At 35.5% G+C, this 17151-nt stretch overlaps 1 protein-coding gene across 3 annotated transcripts in view; it reads right to left on the bottom strand.

Annotated features, from left to right (window-relative positions):
* Window positions 1-17151, bottom strand: part of RELCH (RAB11 binding and LisH domain, coiled-coil and HEAT repeat containing) — a 71698-nt gene that overhangs the window by 37314 nt on the left and 17233 nt on the right. For 2 of the 3 annotated variants that reach the window (XM_072327788.1, XM_072327789.1), the window contains exons 3-10: window positions 12278-12349; window positions 12107-12162; window positions 11878-11991; window positions 10516-10719; window positions 10335-10426; window positions 8827-9135; window positions 4774-4849; window positions 4351-4446 (exon numbers count right to left, since the gene is read on the bottom strand). In XM_072327788.1, the coding sequence (XP_072183889.1) occupies window positions 4351-4446; window positions 4774-4849; window positions 8827-9135; window positions 10335-10426; window positions 10516-10719; window positions 11878-11991; window positions 12107-12162; window positions 12278-12349 (1019 nt within the window). The remainder of the gene's footprint in view (window positions 1-4350; window positions 4447-4773; window positions 4850-8826; window positions 9136-10334; window positions 10427-10515; window positions 10720-11877; window positions 11992-12106; window positions 12163-12277; window positions 12350-17151) is intronic. The other variant, XM_072327787.1, reaches the window with a different exon arrangement.

The raw sequence follows: 17151 nt of genomic DNA, 5'->3' as shown, positions 1-17151 counted from the left end.
CTACCAACCCCTACAATTCTGAGATTCTGTCTCTGAAAGTCAGTAAAGCAAATCAAATTTTGACTGAAGCAACTGAAACAGCTGCAGATACTAGCGAATAAAAAGATACATCCTTACACAAGTGACTATATACTCTGAATTCATCCTTTTAGACTGAAAATGAAAAAAAAAAACAAAAAACTGTAGGATTAATATGTGACTTGAAAACGTGTACTAGTTAATAATAAAAATAATTGTAACTCTGATTACAGTTCACGGAACGAGACTATTATACCAGGATTCAAATTAAGACATTAATGGATCTCCTAAGGATGCTGTTGCATAAGAATCAATGCAGATATAAGCATGCTAAATAAACCCTGTAATTCTTTGTTTATATCTGTTTATTTGAAAAGCTGCATACTGTAATAAAAGTAGTAACAACTGCAATTCAAGTCAGAAGATTAAATACAACTGCTTGAATCCATTAATTATGTATATTTCATTCAAGGATATAGTGCTGAATGACTAGAGATGAAGAGGATACTTGGCAATCTTCAGTTATTTCATTCTAAGAAAACTACCTCACCAATTCATATCCTGAGATGGGAACTGAAGGAAAATGGTTCTGCCTCTCTTTTACATGGGGAGACAGAAATGAAAAACAAAACGCACATATGGGAAAAGAACCAGCAAACAGGCTCAGACCAACTGTATTTCCAGAAGCACCATCTATAAGAGCCTCAGTCTAAGTTGTACTAATTACTAGAAAAAGTAATTGCTCATTACATTTTTCTCTTCTATTACACTTCTTTATCCCAATCCAATTATAATTCTCCCCCCTAAGAAGAAAGACTTTTGGAAGAAACTGATGGCTCACAGTCTTCACACCTGGGAATTCAAACATATACATTTATCAATACGCAATCAGAACAAACAGTCATTACATCTACTTGGTGCAACTTCTGCAAACATTCACTTAGGAGGACTGTGAAACACAGCGCTGTTCTTCTGTGTCTGTGCTTGTTTTAAATTTTAAGTACTTTTTTTTTTGTTTTTGTTTTTAAACAAAGCCAGTGTTTTATGATTTCAGAGGATAAGACTGGTGAAAATCAGCACAATTATGTTCCAAGAGACAAATACCTACAAAACCTGTCAGAGAATAATGGTACCACAGTAACACCTATGCATAGCTACTATATGCTAGTGAAAACAACTTTAGATCCACAGCATTACTTTCTTCTTGCAGTGAATGGCACTCAAAGTTTGCATATTCAGCATTATCTTTCCCTTCAACCTTGAAATCAACAGCCCAACTCTGTTCTTAGTATATTTGATTCTACATAAATAGAAGTTTTCCAATATAAAATTAGTGGAAGACTTTTAGAAAGCTATTACTGTTATCATCTTGCTAAGTTTGCATTACACTAATGAAAGCTTTCAAGTTAGACAAACTAACTTTGAAACAACAATGAACTGAAGGGTAAGAATAGTCACGGAAGAATGTTTCTTGAGAACAAGATCCTGATACTAAACCAAAAACTTTACTGTGGCCTAAATTCGGCTCAAGGACTATATACTGCAGAGCACAGAACACGAACATAGAAGCAAAGTACTTCCTATTACATGAGAGAAAGACATTGATTCTTACATCTCATTAAGGTTGACAGATCAGTTAAGAACTGATTATTATTTGCAGATGTGAACTGATTGTTACCATAAAAAATTAAATGACAGTTTTTCCCTAAAGTTTAGAAAAAGGAATCTTTATGTATTACCTCCAGACAAATACAAACAAGGTGACTGTTTTACTTTAAATAAATGTACTTCAGTTTTAAGTGGTAAACATATTTCAGGAGTGAGATTCTAATGCAGATGAAATTTTATTACTTCAGGCTGCTCATCTGCAAGAAGCATTATTGCAAACTACATACTCAGTTGTTTGGTTTTCTTGTGTCTTTTTTGAAGAGCTTTAAACATTTTGCTACTTCTCATTCCAGTAAACATTTGGCTTGCAATATCTGTTCCAGGTGATTGCACGTACAGATTTAAACACACAAACATATTTTCTTAGCAGTCATGAGAAACTGGGATTTGGACTTTTGAGGGATAAATTTAAAACTAAGCTTTATGTCGATGCTTGGAATTTCCATGACCTTCATTGTGTGTCTTTTGTCAATTGTGATCTTACCCAGTCAAACTGGTCTTTCATAAATGACTAAAATTATCTCCACAGCTACCCCTGTTCATTACTATGTTTTTACTTCTTTCTGATCTTCCATCAGAACCTAAACCACGGAGGTCAAAGAACAATTAAAGCAGCACCAATACACAGAGTAAGTCATTTCAGGAATATGCCAGCTATTCTGACACTAAGTAGTTGCTCAGATGTCAACTATCATATTCAGTGGATCATACTTACTTACTACCATGTCAGCCTCTAACTTTTAAGAGGGTGAAAAGGATTGGTGAGATGGTCTCTAAATCCCTGACTAGGGACAAGACCTATTATGAGACTGTCATCCTCCACTAGATAGTTTCTTCAAAACAGAAATAAACAACACATGTTCAACTTCAGATTTTGCAATGAATTACAATGTGATGATGCTTAAGGAACAAGGATGAAGGGGGACTTTAAAGATTCATCACAAAACTATGTTTAATTCTCACAGTAAACACAATGACAGTGTAAGACCTTAAATATTACCACTATATATTTTCAGCACAGCCTAGTGATCGCTTATAAAGTATATTGCTCAAATTGAGGATTTTTACTGCATTTTAAAACCAGTTATCAATAAAATTCAGCTAAGAATCTTTAACAATAAAGCTATACAGAGAAGACCCAAAAGAGTGCCTTGTTGAAGGGAGCCAAGATCTTAGTTTGGCTTTTCATAAAGCTAATGTTTAAAAACACTAACAGATGGTCTACCCAAAATGTCCTTCAACTTCTGTAACTACACCTAAAGGAACATTATAACATTTCTGCCAATGAGTAGTAACTAAGAGTAACTGTTTTCAAATAAAATTTCAATTCTCGGAACGTTAAACATTCCATGCAATCCAGTTACAAAATCCTCAATTTTGATATCGTCAGTCAAACTGAAACAGATGATTAATCCAAGGCAAAAATATATGTAATCAAACGTATTTCAACTGTAAAACAAGGTAAGTAGAAAATTAGCCTAAAAGGTCATGGAAAAATTAAGTGTACCACACAGATTATGCTACAAGCTGTAATAAGCCAAAATATCACGTCCTGACAAGCAGAAGGAAGGAGTAATTAAGGAATCAGAAATTCAGCACTGATCCTAGAACATCCATAGCACGTTTTCTGAAAGATTACTAACTAAATCATTTCCATAAACATAAAAGTCTTGCTGCACTCGCCCCTCCAAAACCCCTTAATATAGTTTATATAGTATGACACTTTCAAATACAGCACGTCCGTAATCAAAGCATAGAAGATGTCAAATTGACCATATCAACCACTAATAACTGCTTGTATGCTGCTAAATTTTACACTGTAGGATCAGTACAAGTTTCTAAAGGAGTACTAAAAGCCTTAAAACAAATTTATGCAATAAGCCTTACTAAATGTACTGCACTGTATTTCTCCTCAACAAGGACTACAGCTTATTCAACAAAATATGCTATTTTAATCCTCCTTTTTAGGGTTAAGTATAGGGCAGCTGAATTTCCACTTAATTTTTTTTTCTTACATGCTTTTAATAGCATGCAATCCTTACAGCAAAGTATAACAGCGTTTCTTTTCCCCAACCTCAATCACCCCCTTCCTTTTCTATGTCATGCAGTGTGAATGACTATACAGAACACCTACTTCATTCAGAATCAAAACAAACATCACATTTTCTTAATTTTATTTAGTTTATTTTAGAAAATGCATGAACAATCTTGGGAATCTTTTTAACAAAAAGGTGCTTTTGATGAACATTGTCTTGGCTGATACACGGATCTTCAAGAAAAAGACTAAAATTTTTTCAAAAGTACATGCTGCAAAATAACCTGAGCATCAATCCTCTTTAAAACTGAGGAAATAAACCAAATTTAGCTTTTGAACTTCATCCTCTGTTCTTTGTGACACACATCAACAAGAGCCTTCTCTTATAAAAATGCTTGTGCTACCGCAGACAGATGGACCTACAGTAGGAGTTAAGGGTATCTTAAGCAAAGGAAGAAATATTAAGATATCACCATGCAGGTTTACTGAACTCACCTGACAGAGATGTAAAACCATTCTCTAGAAGCAGAGATGCATGCACAAAAGTAAGAACATGATTGCAAGTAACATCTTCAAAATGAAGAAAGCATCCTGGTTAAAATTAAAAGCAAAATTCCCAGGTTCCTCACCTCTCGCTTTGCAAGCAGCACATTAGGAACAATATGAGGCAGGCAGCGTCCCAACATTAGCATGACACTTTTCTCACTGTCTGCAATTCGAGATACCTAGAAAAAAAGAGTATATATTTTTAACTGAAGCACAGGAACAGAAAAAGGTCCTTTTTGATTGGTTACTAGTAGTAACTTGTATGCTTGGGCTTGGCAGCTAACTTCAAAGCATGAATCCACTTGATGAAACTCAAAACTTCCCAGTAATTACACAGCTGTAACTAGGTAGCATATTTTAGCTAAAATCCTTTTTTTCTTAATTTTCATGCTCATAAACTTACCTTTCCACGTAGCTTGATAAGTCTTGAAACTAAACAATTGTTGGTTTAACTGCTGCTACCATATAGAATAAATCTTCTAGTTTATGCCAAGTGAGAAACATACCTCTGATCCCAAACGACTATCTGCTGACATTCGACAGAAAGACAGTAGTGCTTGATGGAAAGCTGGTGACAATTTCCTGAAATATCATCAAAAAGGGAGGGTGAGGGAAAGTAAAGATTAGAAAGGTAACAACTTTCACGCTGATCCAGCCAGCTAGATGAAATAACATTCAACAGCATGTTTTCAGTGAAGCACGCAGTAAAAAACTGCTTAAAATTATCTTTTGCTTTTATGATTTCCAGTTTGTAACTAAAAAAACAATAGATGTCCTGATTAACAAGTTACTTTCAGTTCCTAAAAATGTAATATCTTTCAGACTGCTTCACAGACAAAAACAGGACCAAAGCATAAAGAGAAGGAAGTTTCAGCAATACAAGAGGAAGCATACCCTTTTGCAAACTGAAGGAAAAAGTACTGCAAGCAACCAGCAGTTTTTGCTCAATGCTGATTTTGTACATTGGATAAAAAAAGTTTGAGTAGTCTATCACTTACAAGCTTCAGCATGAAATCCAGACTGAACTGCCACTCTAGAATCTAAATGTTGGGTTCAGATAGATAGCAAAGGCCTGACTTAATTTACTTAAGTTGTTGTCTAATTCCTGATATTTATCTCTAGAAGTACCACCTCACAGTCATGCACAGAACCAGCAAACACAGCCCAGTTACTCAAAGCCTCAAGAATAAACATAAGACTCTAATAAGAGTTTCAGAACTACTTTGTCCAAGGAGAATAATTTGGCAGAAATGATCTCAGGTAACCAGTATTGATCATTACATACTACAGGCAACTTTTGGCAGCAGTATCCTATGCTTTTATCTTCTGTATTTAAATGCTAATTTAACTGCTTCATCCACCAACCACTTCAATAGAGGAGAAGCATTTGTCCTCTGAGCAGGGGGCAATTTCTTTCTTATGTGGGAAATAAATCTTTTAATACTTCAACTCTTAAAACTGCTATTTTGAGAGCTTGAGTGAACAAAAGCCTACATAAATGTGACTGTACATGTATGGACATATATATTATTATTCAATGGGTTGAAAAGTTACATTATCTTTGGGAAATATATATAAATCTTTTCTAACCAATGAAAGAAAAACATGGAACACCAATGTTGAGAATCTAACTTCTTACTTAAAACTGCCTAATCTAAACCAGAAGGATTTAGATAAATAAAGCATAATAGTCTTCCTCTTCTCTTTCAGTTTTAATGAAGTCATTTTATTTCAATTCAAATCAGCTTAATTTTGAAGAAGAGTTCACTTAAGAAAAATAATAAAAGATCCAGATGGTAGTGAGTGGTAAAGGACCTTGGTTTAATAATATGCTAGCCCTTACTGCATAAAAGCATCTCTGAATGCCATATTTGCAGATGCTACCCTAGCCTTTATTTACACTGGGAGAACTGGAACAAGTGTTGCAAAGCAGTACTGTAACATCAACAGAATCAAAGCCAACCTTTGTCTTGGCTGTTCATTTTTATCTTGGCACTCCACTGAACGTTAAATTCTTATCCACCTGAAACCTTAATTAAACACTCAAATTTGGGCCAAGTTCTATCCTCATTTTGCAGAGAAAGAAAACCAAGTGTGACAACGTTTCTCTTGAAATTCCCTAGTGGTTAATTAACAGCAAGCTCTGGACAACGTGGATTCCACGAGTCCTCCTGCCTACATTTACATTCTAGAAAGCTTTTCCTTGATGAAATGTAATAGAGCTTCTCCTCACAGAAACAGTGACAAACCCAGGCCTCTTGCACCAAGTCAGTAGAAAATCTTCTCAAGGACCAACAGATGCCAGTAACAAAGAAGTTCAAATATAAGAAAGCATGATGAAGACAAAATGCAAGCACTACTCTTTTCCCTACGTAACTATGAGAAAAGAGTCAATTTACTAAAAAATTGACTGCTATGTAAAGAAAACACCTTGTATTTGCTTCAAATTACCAAACACTTAAAATGAGTTGAATAAATATATGCAATGGAGTCTATTTAAACTATTGCTAGTGCTGTCTCCTGCAATCTGTTACAGAAGACACTTCTCCAAGGATCCCCATGTCCTCATTTTTGGGCATGTACACACACCTGCTCCTATTGCAGTCACATCAAGCAGGCTCACTTGCTCTCCCATCATCATTTCCCATCTGGTTAAGATTTATGCCAAGAATCCATCCTCCAGCTACAGCAGTAACAGTCTTGTCTTTGAGAACCATGTCCTAGCTTTTATTGCAGCTTTTTAACACCTCTTGAATAAACTGTAGAAATTGTTTTCTATGAATAACTGCCTTAAACTGAATGAAATACATATGCAGAACATAAGTATCTTGAGATTTGTGGGAGATGCAGCGTTAAGAAATAATATAACTCTTTCATGAAGTCAGCTCAGAGATAGAGTCTATAAAACACTGTCAAATATTGTTCCCTTTGATCCTTCACACAGACATGTAAAATAGGAAATTCAGTACCAAAATAGTTACATATTATATACACATTACTGATGCAGCAAACACTGCATCTGTGGATCTCTGAAATTAATGGACTCCATGTAGACTGAAGATTTTATTCAGTATAGATGTTCTTCTAAAATAATGCTGCAGCAGCCATACATCATTGCGCATGGATTTTAAAGGCCTGTGAGCCAGCAAAACATGCTAACTTCGCTATTCTAGAAACTTGTCACACTTTCCTCTGTAATTCCTTCCTTATTCATAGATCTCATCCTATTTTAATACCCATCCTCTACTATCTCCAAACCATCAATCTACCATCTGTGTTCTTAATTCCTACCAACACTCCCAACTACTCTGAACAAAAAGAAACTTGCAAGAAGACAGAGATGAAAGCAAGCATGCACATTTACAGTCATAAATGTATGACAGGCACAAATTTTGATTATTACAAAGCCTGTGTTCAGCCAGAATATGAAAATAATACAAAAATAAACAAATCCTGAAAATTTAAGTGGAACCACTGAAAAAAACTTAGATAAGTCTCACCTGAGTCTTACTTTCTTACTAAGCACTAATCAGTTCAATTAGAACAGATGAAATTAGAAGTAACACTAACCTACTATATTCAGAAATGAAATACCTTTCCTGATGCTCCATTCTAAAAAACCTGCCTTCATCTCCCAGGATTAATGTAAGAACTTATGATACACACAGAATTTGCAAGCAAAGTTTATTATTAGCGAGGGTAGCTACTCTTTTTCTTTTTTTTGGAGGGGAGTGAGCAGGGGAAGTAATTTTCAGCTTCTATTCATTTTTCTACCTGCACAAAATACCGCACATGTACATTTCTGCTTTGTACTACTTTCCTATGCATGCCCTCCGTTGTACACACTTTACTATCTTGGCGGCCTACAAAACTCCTAATAGTACACAGTTGTTTACTTATTGAATAAGTTACTTCCCCTCTTCATTATAATGCTTAAAAAGCCTGGATATATTTGAGAGACTTTCCAGCACTCAAAAAGCACAGACTCATAGCTTACAAGTAATAACATGAACACTTTATTTTAATTAAAAGAATCATAATGAAGACAAGCCTCAAATTCAAATATCAAAAAGGAGAGAGAATATCAGTGGATACTATTTCTGGTTAGAAAAAAAATAAATCTTACCCTAGGAGAATAACTATTAGACCTGCATCTTCAGCTGGAAAAAAATAAAATGTTCCCAATCACTCTTCAAGTGGAATAGAAGAGATTTCATTACAAAATTAAAATGTAATGGAGAACACAAATAACGTGTTTTCTCATTCACTGTTTTAATTTTGGCTTTTCATTTTTGACAGAAGGATTATGGCAAGATTTAGAAACAAGTAGGAGGTAAAAAGAAGCACTTACAGTTGATGCTAAAAATTGTCTTCCCTAAAAATCAGTAGGAACACTATGTGAAAGTATGAAAGTATCATCAGTGTTAAATAAAGGCATGCTAAGCCTTTCATTTATATTCAAAACACAAACGATTTACACCTGTTGCAGGGCTTTGTTAGAAAAACATCTATGCACCTGTTAATTTTTAAAGCATTTCCTTTTAAAACTAATCACTCACCTATTCGGTTTATCAAAGTGCACTGCAGATTTAGTTGATGGAGCACAAGAGGACACTTTCTCTGTGTCTTTACAGGGCATAGAATTTAGCGTATCATCTTTAGAAGTCCTTGTATCATGTTCAGCTGATGAAGAAAGGCTTTTTTCCTCCGTGTTTCCATGTTTACTGTCATTCTCAGAGCTCTTGATATCCAAGTACCGTCCGTTGTCCTCTGAGACTGCGTGAGGCACTTGCTTTAAGGAAGGATGGGGTTCTACACCATAAACTGTAGACACGGCAAAGTTTTCATTCTTGAGGAAATCTATTTCACTGAAAAAGTTAAAACCAAGAATGATGTGTTTCTGTTACCTTTCTGAGAAGGTTGCAGGAACCACAAAACAAGTACAGAAATAAGGACAACATACTCAACAGTTCCTTCTTCAACTCCAGTATGTTCAAAGTTGCCTCTTAATAGAACTAATTTATATCAAACAAGTTCTTCACATGAGTACCTGTTCACCAGAGGTCTTCAGTCAACAAATAGTAGAAGAAAAAATGCCGCATTCAGAACAAGTGATTCAATGTTATAAATGAGTGACAAGAGCTAGCGTTATAATGTTTCTGGCTGAACTCTGAGTACTGAAACATGCTGTCAGAAGAGAGATGCTCATCTGGGGTACAAAACTCAAAGTACTATGGAAAGGATTAGTACATCGTATCCCACCTGATTTTGAAATGGTAAGCGTACAAGTCATTATCATTAAAGTTACTGAAAAATAATGCACTTGCCCCAACATTCATTCTCCGAAGAGGAATGGTATCTTATAGTTTACAAAATCACATTTAGAACAAACTTTTAAAGACTTTTTATTATCTTATTATCATAGTATCATAGTATCGTGCGAGTTGGAAGGGACCTTAGAGATCATCAAGTCCAACTCCCAGGATTCGAGCCCTCTAGAGTAGCAAAGCGGCACTTCTACCAGTTGCGCCACAGGGGGGATTCGAACCCGGGCCCTCCGGTGTTGCAAGCAGCGGTTCTAACACCACGCACCACCGGTTATTGTTGCTTTTCAAGATCTTGTCATTTCTACTAGTCTTGCTTTATAGGAAGAAAAACTGTATTAAAATAAGTTATTTAAAATACAACCTTGAATGGCGTTTGCAACCTGTACGCAGTGCAGAATTGCAGAGTGAAATATAACTGAGTGAAGAGAGAAACCTACACAAAACACATCAGAACTGATGCTATTTTCAGTTAAGTAAATATAGAAGTTGCACTGAGGGAACAAAGCTAACTCAAAAATTAAACAATGTCAGTAATCAAGAGAAACACTCAGTTTGAAGTCTCTTGATTTTTTTTCCCCCCGAATCAAATATCACATACTAAAAGGAAAGACTGTTCTACTCCAAAGAACTCCTAGTAATTTTAAAGGTAAAAACTGCTTCTTTTGATAACATGTGCTAGAAAAACACTGAAAAGCTATTCCAACATTTATTAGCGGTTAAGCAGATAGATAAATACATACCTCTCAAGTCTTTGGATTTGTTCCATCAAAGACCATTTCTCATTGTTTAACACACTAATTTGATCTTCTAATTTTTGCACTATTAAACATTGCTAAATACAAGATAGAGACAAAAGAGTTTAGTACAATGAAGTTAAGTAGTGATGCAAACAGTTGAAATTCCTTTTGTATAGCTTCTTACTTCTATTGATTGCGGTGTTGTTTCAAATACTGGAACAGTCCCAAGTATAGGAGTAGCAGCCTCCAACTCATCATCATCTACACCAACCGATACATCCACCACATCTCTTGCTGTAACATGATGGTTTCCAAAGTCACGATAGAGTTGTAAAAGGTCAGGAGGTTTTGGAATGTTCAGTCCCACGTCATCCCACAATTCAAAATCCTTCAAAGGAATAAGAAAAACCAAACCACACAATAGACTTTCTTTTAGCACCTTTTTTCTTTCTCATTTAACTTAGGTCTGCATTCATATAACAGCAAAAAAACCATGTCAAAGCTGCACTGAGGTAATAAGGGCTCATTTTGTAACCTAAAGCAGTTCCACCCTAAAGACAGTTCTACTGATAGGGCTATCATTTTGTTCCCATCTCATTCACAAGTATAATCTTCCAGAAGAAGACAGTCAAATAACTCTGGAGACAACTGATACACAGAGTGCATATTTTCAGCAAAATCTGGATATAGCTGTATTGAATATACACTGATGAATACAATAATACAGCCTTCTATCTCTACCTGTTGCTACTCAACCATGTTTTTTTCACTGATATGTAACTATTCTGCAAGATTATTTCACATTCGCACACTGGAGAGAATGGAGAAGATGGGAAGAGCCATGAACATGGTGAAGGGACTAGAACATCTCTCCTATGAGCAGCAGCCAGGAAAGCTGAGACTGTTTAGCCTAGAGAAAAGTGTCTCAAGGGAGAATCTCATCGATGTATATAAGTGCCTAAAGGAAGGGTGTAAGGAACAAGGAGACAGGCTCCTTTCAGTGGTGCCCAGCAACAGGACAAGAAGCAGTGGGCACAAACTGGAACATCGGGAAACACTAATTTACTGTGACAGTGAACAAGCACTGCCACAGGTTGCTAGGGAAGTTGTGGAGTCTCCTCCTTGGAGAGGTGAGAGCTGTGCGGACATGGACATGCACAGCCTGCTTGCAATGGCACTGCTTGAGCAAGAGCTGGACCAGATGAATTGCAGAGGTGCCTTCCAACCTCAGCCTTCGATTTTATGATACTAAGTAAGTGTTTGGAAACTGGCTTCCTAAATGTATAAGCTGAATACTGAAATATAATTTGAGATAGTTAGCATCACATTCTTCTGCTTCCTTTACAGAAAGCAGACATTCTCATCTCCTTCCAACAAACTCTGAGAATGTACTTCTCAAATGGCTTTTGAGCAAGCCATGCTTTTTATGTGAAAATGCTAACATTTAACTCTTAGAATACTCACTGTAACATCACTTAGGCTCACCTGAGCTTATGAAAAGATCTAAATATGGAACATGCACATTTAGTTAAAAAAAAAACCTTACCTGATCGTGGTTTTCATCTGAAAATGTTATTGATGTAAGCTTGTAACTATTCTTCAATAAAAATTCATTAACTAGGAAGTTTAGAGCTCTTTTCTCAAGAGGTCTGATTGGCTCCTGGAAAATAAAAAAAGAAAACAATAAACTGCATCTTTGGTTCATGTCGCTGCCAGCTACTGAAGGATATCTGTATTAAGGCCCATGCAAAGCTCAGTTTTTTCCAGCCACCTACCTGAATTTCAGGACTTGATTTATAATTTTTTCGTTCCTGCAAAGGAACTTCATTTTCTGGGGAGGAAAAAAAAAAAAAAGTTAACTAAATTTTACTCTTTCAACCAGGCTGAGCTCAGCTACTTCTACATTGTTCAAAGTAGAGGCTTAAGAAAAGGTTTATGTACACCACCTGCAGCCTGAGTCAGGTTGGCTCGGAGGGCCTGTATGGTCTCCTTGGCTTTCCGTAGTTCAAACTCCAGGACTGGACAGGGATTTGGATTAAACACACACAGGCATCCAACCAAGGCAAGGGAAACAAAAAATAAAATATAAAAAGCAAGGATGGGTATGAAAAAAAATATACAGTTTGTATTCAACAGAAAGCATGCAGTCTTCATGGAACTTATGAACACATGCAGCAGAGTTGGTCTGAAAGCAAACTGGTGAATATTTTCCATCGTTTCACTGAGATTAATTTGCTAAACCAAACTTTCAAGCTGTCTGACAAGGACTCGCTGTAGGCAGCCTTGTTTTTATTTGGCTGCTTGTTTTTAACTTTGTATTACTGGAAAAAGTTTGTTACTTCTTCACTTATGGTCAGCTGGTACCATCAAACGTTTTAATTTCTAAGGGGTAGGGGACTACAAGGGCAATCAAAGATCAGATCTAAATAAAGCACACACACGTTGGTGGCAGTGTTAGCTGTCTGCATGGAGCAAAGCTGAAACCCTAATGGGAATGTACTGCCCCAGTGAGACTACTGATTTTTTTTTTTTTTATTTGAAAATAAATTTATATACTAAAACTTCTGAAATATTTATACACTGAAATATACTACTTTTAGTGACAGAATTTGAAGCTTATCTCATTTTCTTACTAAAATGAATCCCTGCTTTAAAAATCTTTTTCTTGTATTATATATATTTTAAAAATTTTCTTGTATTATAATCCTGAAAACACGTAGTAAAACAAGTAATTAAGACTTAAAATTCCATTGAATGCATCTAAGAGATGCAAAATTCAAAAAAGAAAAAGCAAAATCTGCAGCTCCCAAAAACGTCCAGCCAGGAGTGCTTTGCTTGCACTGAAATGTCACATGTTTTAAGCCACATGCTTACTGTTTTGTCAAATTTTAACATCTTGTACTTTGCAAAACATACAGTAAGCGTCTTGATAGTCATTTACAGCTCCCATAAAGAATGAGCTTAGTAATGAACTAGATGAGAGAAACAGAAAGCAGCTACTGTACCAAAATGTTAGAACATTCTAAATGGATGCCTAACATCTATTTCATCTTGACTTCAAATCAAAGCTAAAAATACTGTAGTTTTTTTTAATAAGAATATATTAATAAGACTTTTAATCATTGCCTGGAAGTAATTTAAAATGGCATTTTGAAATACTTGCAGAGGACAGCACAGTGCAGAAGTGCTAAATAGGCTCTTGCCTGTAAGAAATGCTACTGAAGGCTACAAAAACTGGTTTCCTTTTTGGAATACCTGACTAAGAACTTTTTGATCAATAGCATGCATGGGAAAAAAGATTCACTCAGTTTGCATTTTTCCATAAAAACTGAAGGAGTAACTACAGTACACCACATTTGCTACATGAAAGGAACTTGTTTGATGCACAGAATTTTACTGCAGCGATATAAAAGCACAACTGAGGATATGATGAATAAAATATGCAAAATCTCTAGTATTCAGCAATGCTGATCTGCAAATACTTCTGTGCAACAAAGTTAGGAAATGCTCTCGCAGTGAAGCATCTGATCGTTTTATGGCTTCCTTGCATTCACGGTTAAGATTCTAAGTTGAAAGCTGCTTGTTTTTCAGTTTTTGAAAATTGGAATGAATTCAAATTGACTAATTTTTTCTGATGGAAATGACTCTTAACATTTTATTCTCTGAAAGTATTATCAATGACCAGAACAGTTGCAGATCAGGAGTGCCCTGCACTAGAATGATAGAAATTTAAAACAACAACAAAAAAAAGTTAGAAAACCAACATAAATTAGAATAACTCAGGTATCTCATCAAGGAAAATAGGAATAAGACATGACTGAAGGTATAGAAAGCCAAAAAAAATAAAATCATGTCAGACAAACCCATGTCAGACGGCAAGAATTACTTCTTTATAGTAAAGTCTGATGGTGCTGAAAATTCTTAGAAGCCATTAGGACTTCACCCGATCAACCTTTTAAGATTACTCTGCTGCATGTTTCTCTGTATACAGTGGAAGATTCTGAACGTACCATATTTGTGAAGAACTCACTTCACAGCCTGACACAACAGCCACAAAATTCTGCTACAAACAGTACGCTCATAATTGTACCTCATTTCTCGTCTTAGGAATGTCAATTATAATTGTCACTATACAAACCATAGTGCATCTGGAAGACACAAATTCAACTTTTATTTGAAGAAGTTTGTCCCTCGGTTTTAGTTAAATTTCCCAAATATTTACAATGCGACTTTAATAGAGTTTTGTATTATGATTAGAAGCTCTTTATTTTAGAAACTATGCTGAAAAGCAACGTTTTGCCAAAATATACAAAGATTTTTAATGCATACACTAATGAAACCAATATTGGAAATCCCCATTTGTTAATGATCTGACTTTCTTTGTAACCATTTGCCAACCACTGGCTTTTAAAATATATCACCCGGTCTCTCTCTCCCCCTTCCCTCCTTCCCCTAATGTTTACCTACCTTAGAAAGTTTAACCTTTCAATAACATTGATAAAGTCAGCTGAATATTAACTTAATGCTTGACTGAATTCATATCACATATAATGCATTGTAGTACTTAGTGAATGAAGCTGAACTCCCTGAGAATGATGTACGGAAGAGTTTTGTGACAGCTAGGAAAGTAAAGAATTAAGCTAACTCTCTATTAGAAAGGCACGGAGCTACACAGTTGTGTAATCTTCCTAGAAGAAGAGTGCATTCTGAATTTAAGGGGCTCTCTTGCTTTTTCTTTGTAAAGAAAAAACATTTACTGAGCCTTATTTAAAAGACTTGAGTCTTCCGAGAAAGCAATTAAGGATTAGAACAATTCAGCACTTCTGTTTTTCTGCAGCTACTCAGATACACCTCAAAAAAAGAAGTGCATATATGAAATGCGAAGCTCATCTGCACAGGTTAGAAATTTTAAAATAAAGCTTTTTCAAGGATCTCATTCTATTCATCCACATATTTCAATGACTTCAGAAGTTACTGAACCACAGACCAAGAAGTTAGTTATAAGGTGCAACTTGTGATTTAGGATACTGAACAATGAGATGTAAATGAACAGCACTCTTGCTGGTCAAAGGCAATAAATTGAAAAGCAAACATTTTCAGCACATATTTCTACTTACACAACAATAACTAATTTTATTATCACCCACAGAACAGTATCACATTTCTAAAGCGAGCAGATTATCAGAACAGTAGGAGACAATGATCGGTTGGCAATACTAAATATTTTAAAATACGGAGAGTTTTTAGGTCACAAACATACCTGTGCAATCAATTTAAGATGCGGTAGAAGATTCAGTTCTTAGATTGAATGTCAGATGACCTATTTACACTGAATACTGCAGGTATATGACTTCAACTAGGTTTTCCATTCTCATGAAAACAAGTATTTGGAGAAGGTTCCCCAAGCCTCATAAATCCTTCAGTACTGGCCTTATCTTTATACCAAGTGGTTCATCGCTTAATAGTCTTACAGAGAAAGTTGTTTCATCTAGTACACTGTAAGCACCATTGATACTTTTTGTTCTTGTTAAAACTTTGTGGATCATGAATGCATTATCCAGTTTGTTACACAGTTCTCTACACCTTATACTAAGATCCAGTAGATGTCAGGTAGATGAGGAAGAAAATAGATGTTTTCTACTACAATTAGTTCTGTAATGTTTATCCGCATTCTGACTGGCTTCTGTGAATTACATCTGTTCAGACACACTGATGACAGTATTACAAATGAGAGTCACTTAACATCCTTTGATCAGATTTCCCAAATGACAAGTTCATGCAAACTCTTCCAAACACTTTTGCTTCCGGGCTTTTTAATGTCAGATGGAATGAGCTGGACCGACCGAACTGAAATACTGAAATCCACTTAAAACAATAACCCTTCTATTTATTTCCAAGAACTTTTGGACTGCCATAAGGAGAAATCTGTCAGCCAACTCTACCAACACCCATAAGAGTAAAACTAGAAACATGATGGCTTTGGACGATCCACATAGACATTTTTTTTTTTTTTACATTTGGCTTTTCCAATGTAAAAAAAGTATTAGTAACTGGGTACATAATAACTGTATTTTAAAAGTACTTCTGACCCAGGATTCATTACTGACTGACATGCATTTATTTTTTTTTTATCCTTCATTTGACATTTGCTAGGAAACAGATTAAAAGAAACCTGAAGATAACAGTGTGACAAATGTACTTTAATAAAGAAACTATTCTAATCTAACTCTGGGAATTATCAAAAGAATATGTGACTATCAGATCGCAGCCTGCAGCTTTTGCCATACATTATAGCTTTAACGCCTACGCATCAATGCTCTTTGCTGAGGAAAGAAAATAGATGGTAAGAAGCAGGGTAGACCTGCATTTCAAAGCACGTTTGGAGCTAAGGTTGACTTCAAAAGCAGAAGTTAATAGCCAGTTTTTGTTCAAAGAAGGAACTGCATCTATAAAGGTATTGCAAACCCTACTGAAATGCTTTTTGTGAGCATATTGAAGACTTTGCAGTTTTCTGAATGGACTTCCATGCGACAGTTTAATGCTTGGATAGATGGTTCGATACAGAATTGATGCAAGATATTTTAAGCAATCACAACTGAGCTAGAAATACGATGTTTTGGAAAACTTCAAGACTGTACAAGCAACCAGAAATCCTATCTAGTCTTGCTTTGATTCTTACATTGCTTTTAGCAACTTGTGGAAAAACCTCTCTAAAGAACACAGGCACATAATTTAAATATTCTGACAAATAATTTACTTATCTATTACATGACAATAATCAATTACTCTACTGTAGTCTTCCAAAATCTTTGTTTTAGGA

Source organism: Excalfactoria chinensis, chromosome 2 (genome assembly GCF_039878825.1).
Source record: "Excalfactoria chinensis isolate bCotChi1 chromosome 2, bCotChi1.hap2, whole genome shotgun sequence".
NCBI lineage: Eukaryota > Metazoa > Chordata > Aves > Galliformes > Phasianidae > Excalfactoria > Excalfactoria chinensis.
The sequence above is the reverse complement of the archived record's forward strand: the minus strand, read 5'-3'. Positions and strand labels throughout refer to the sequence as shown.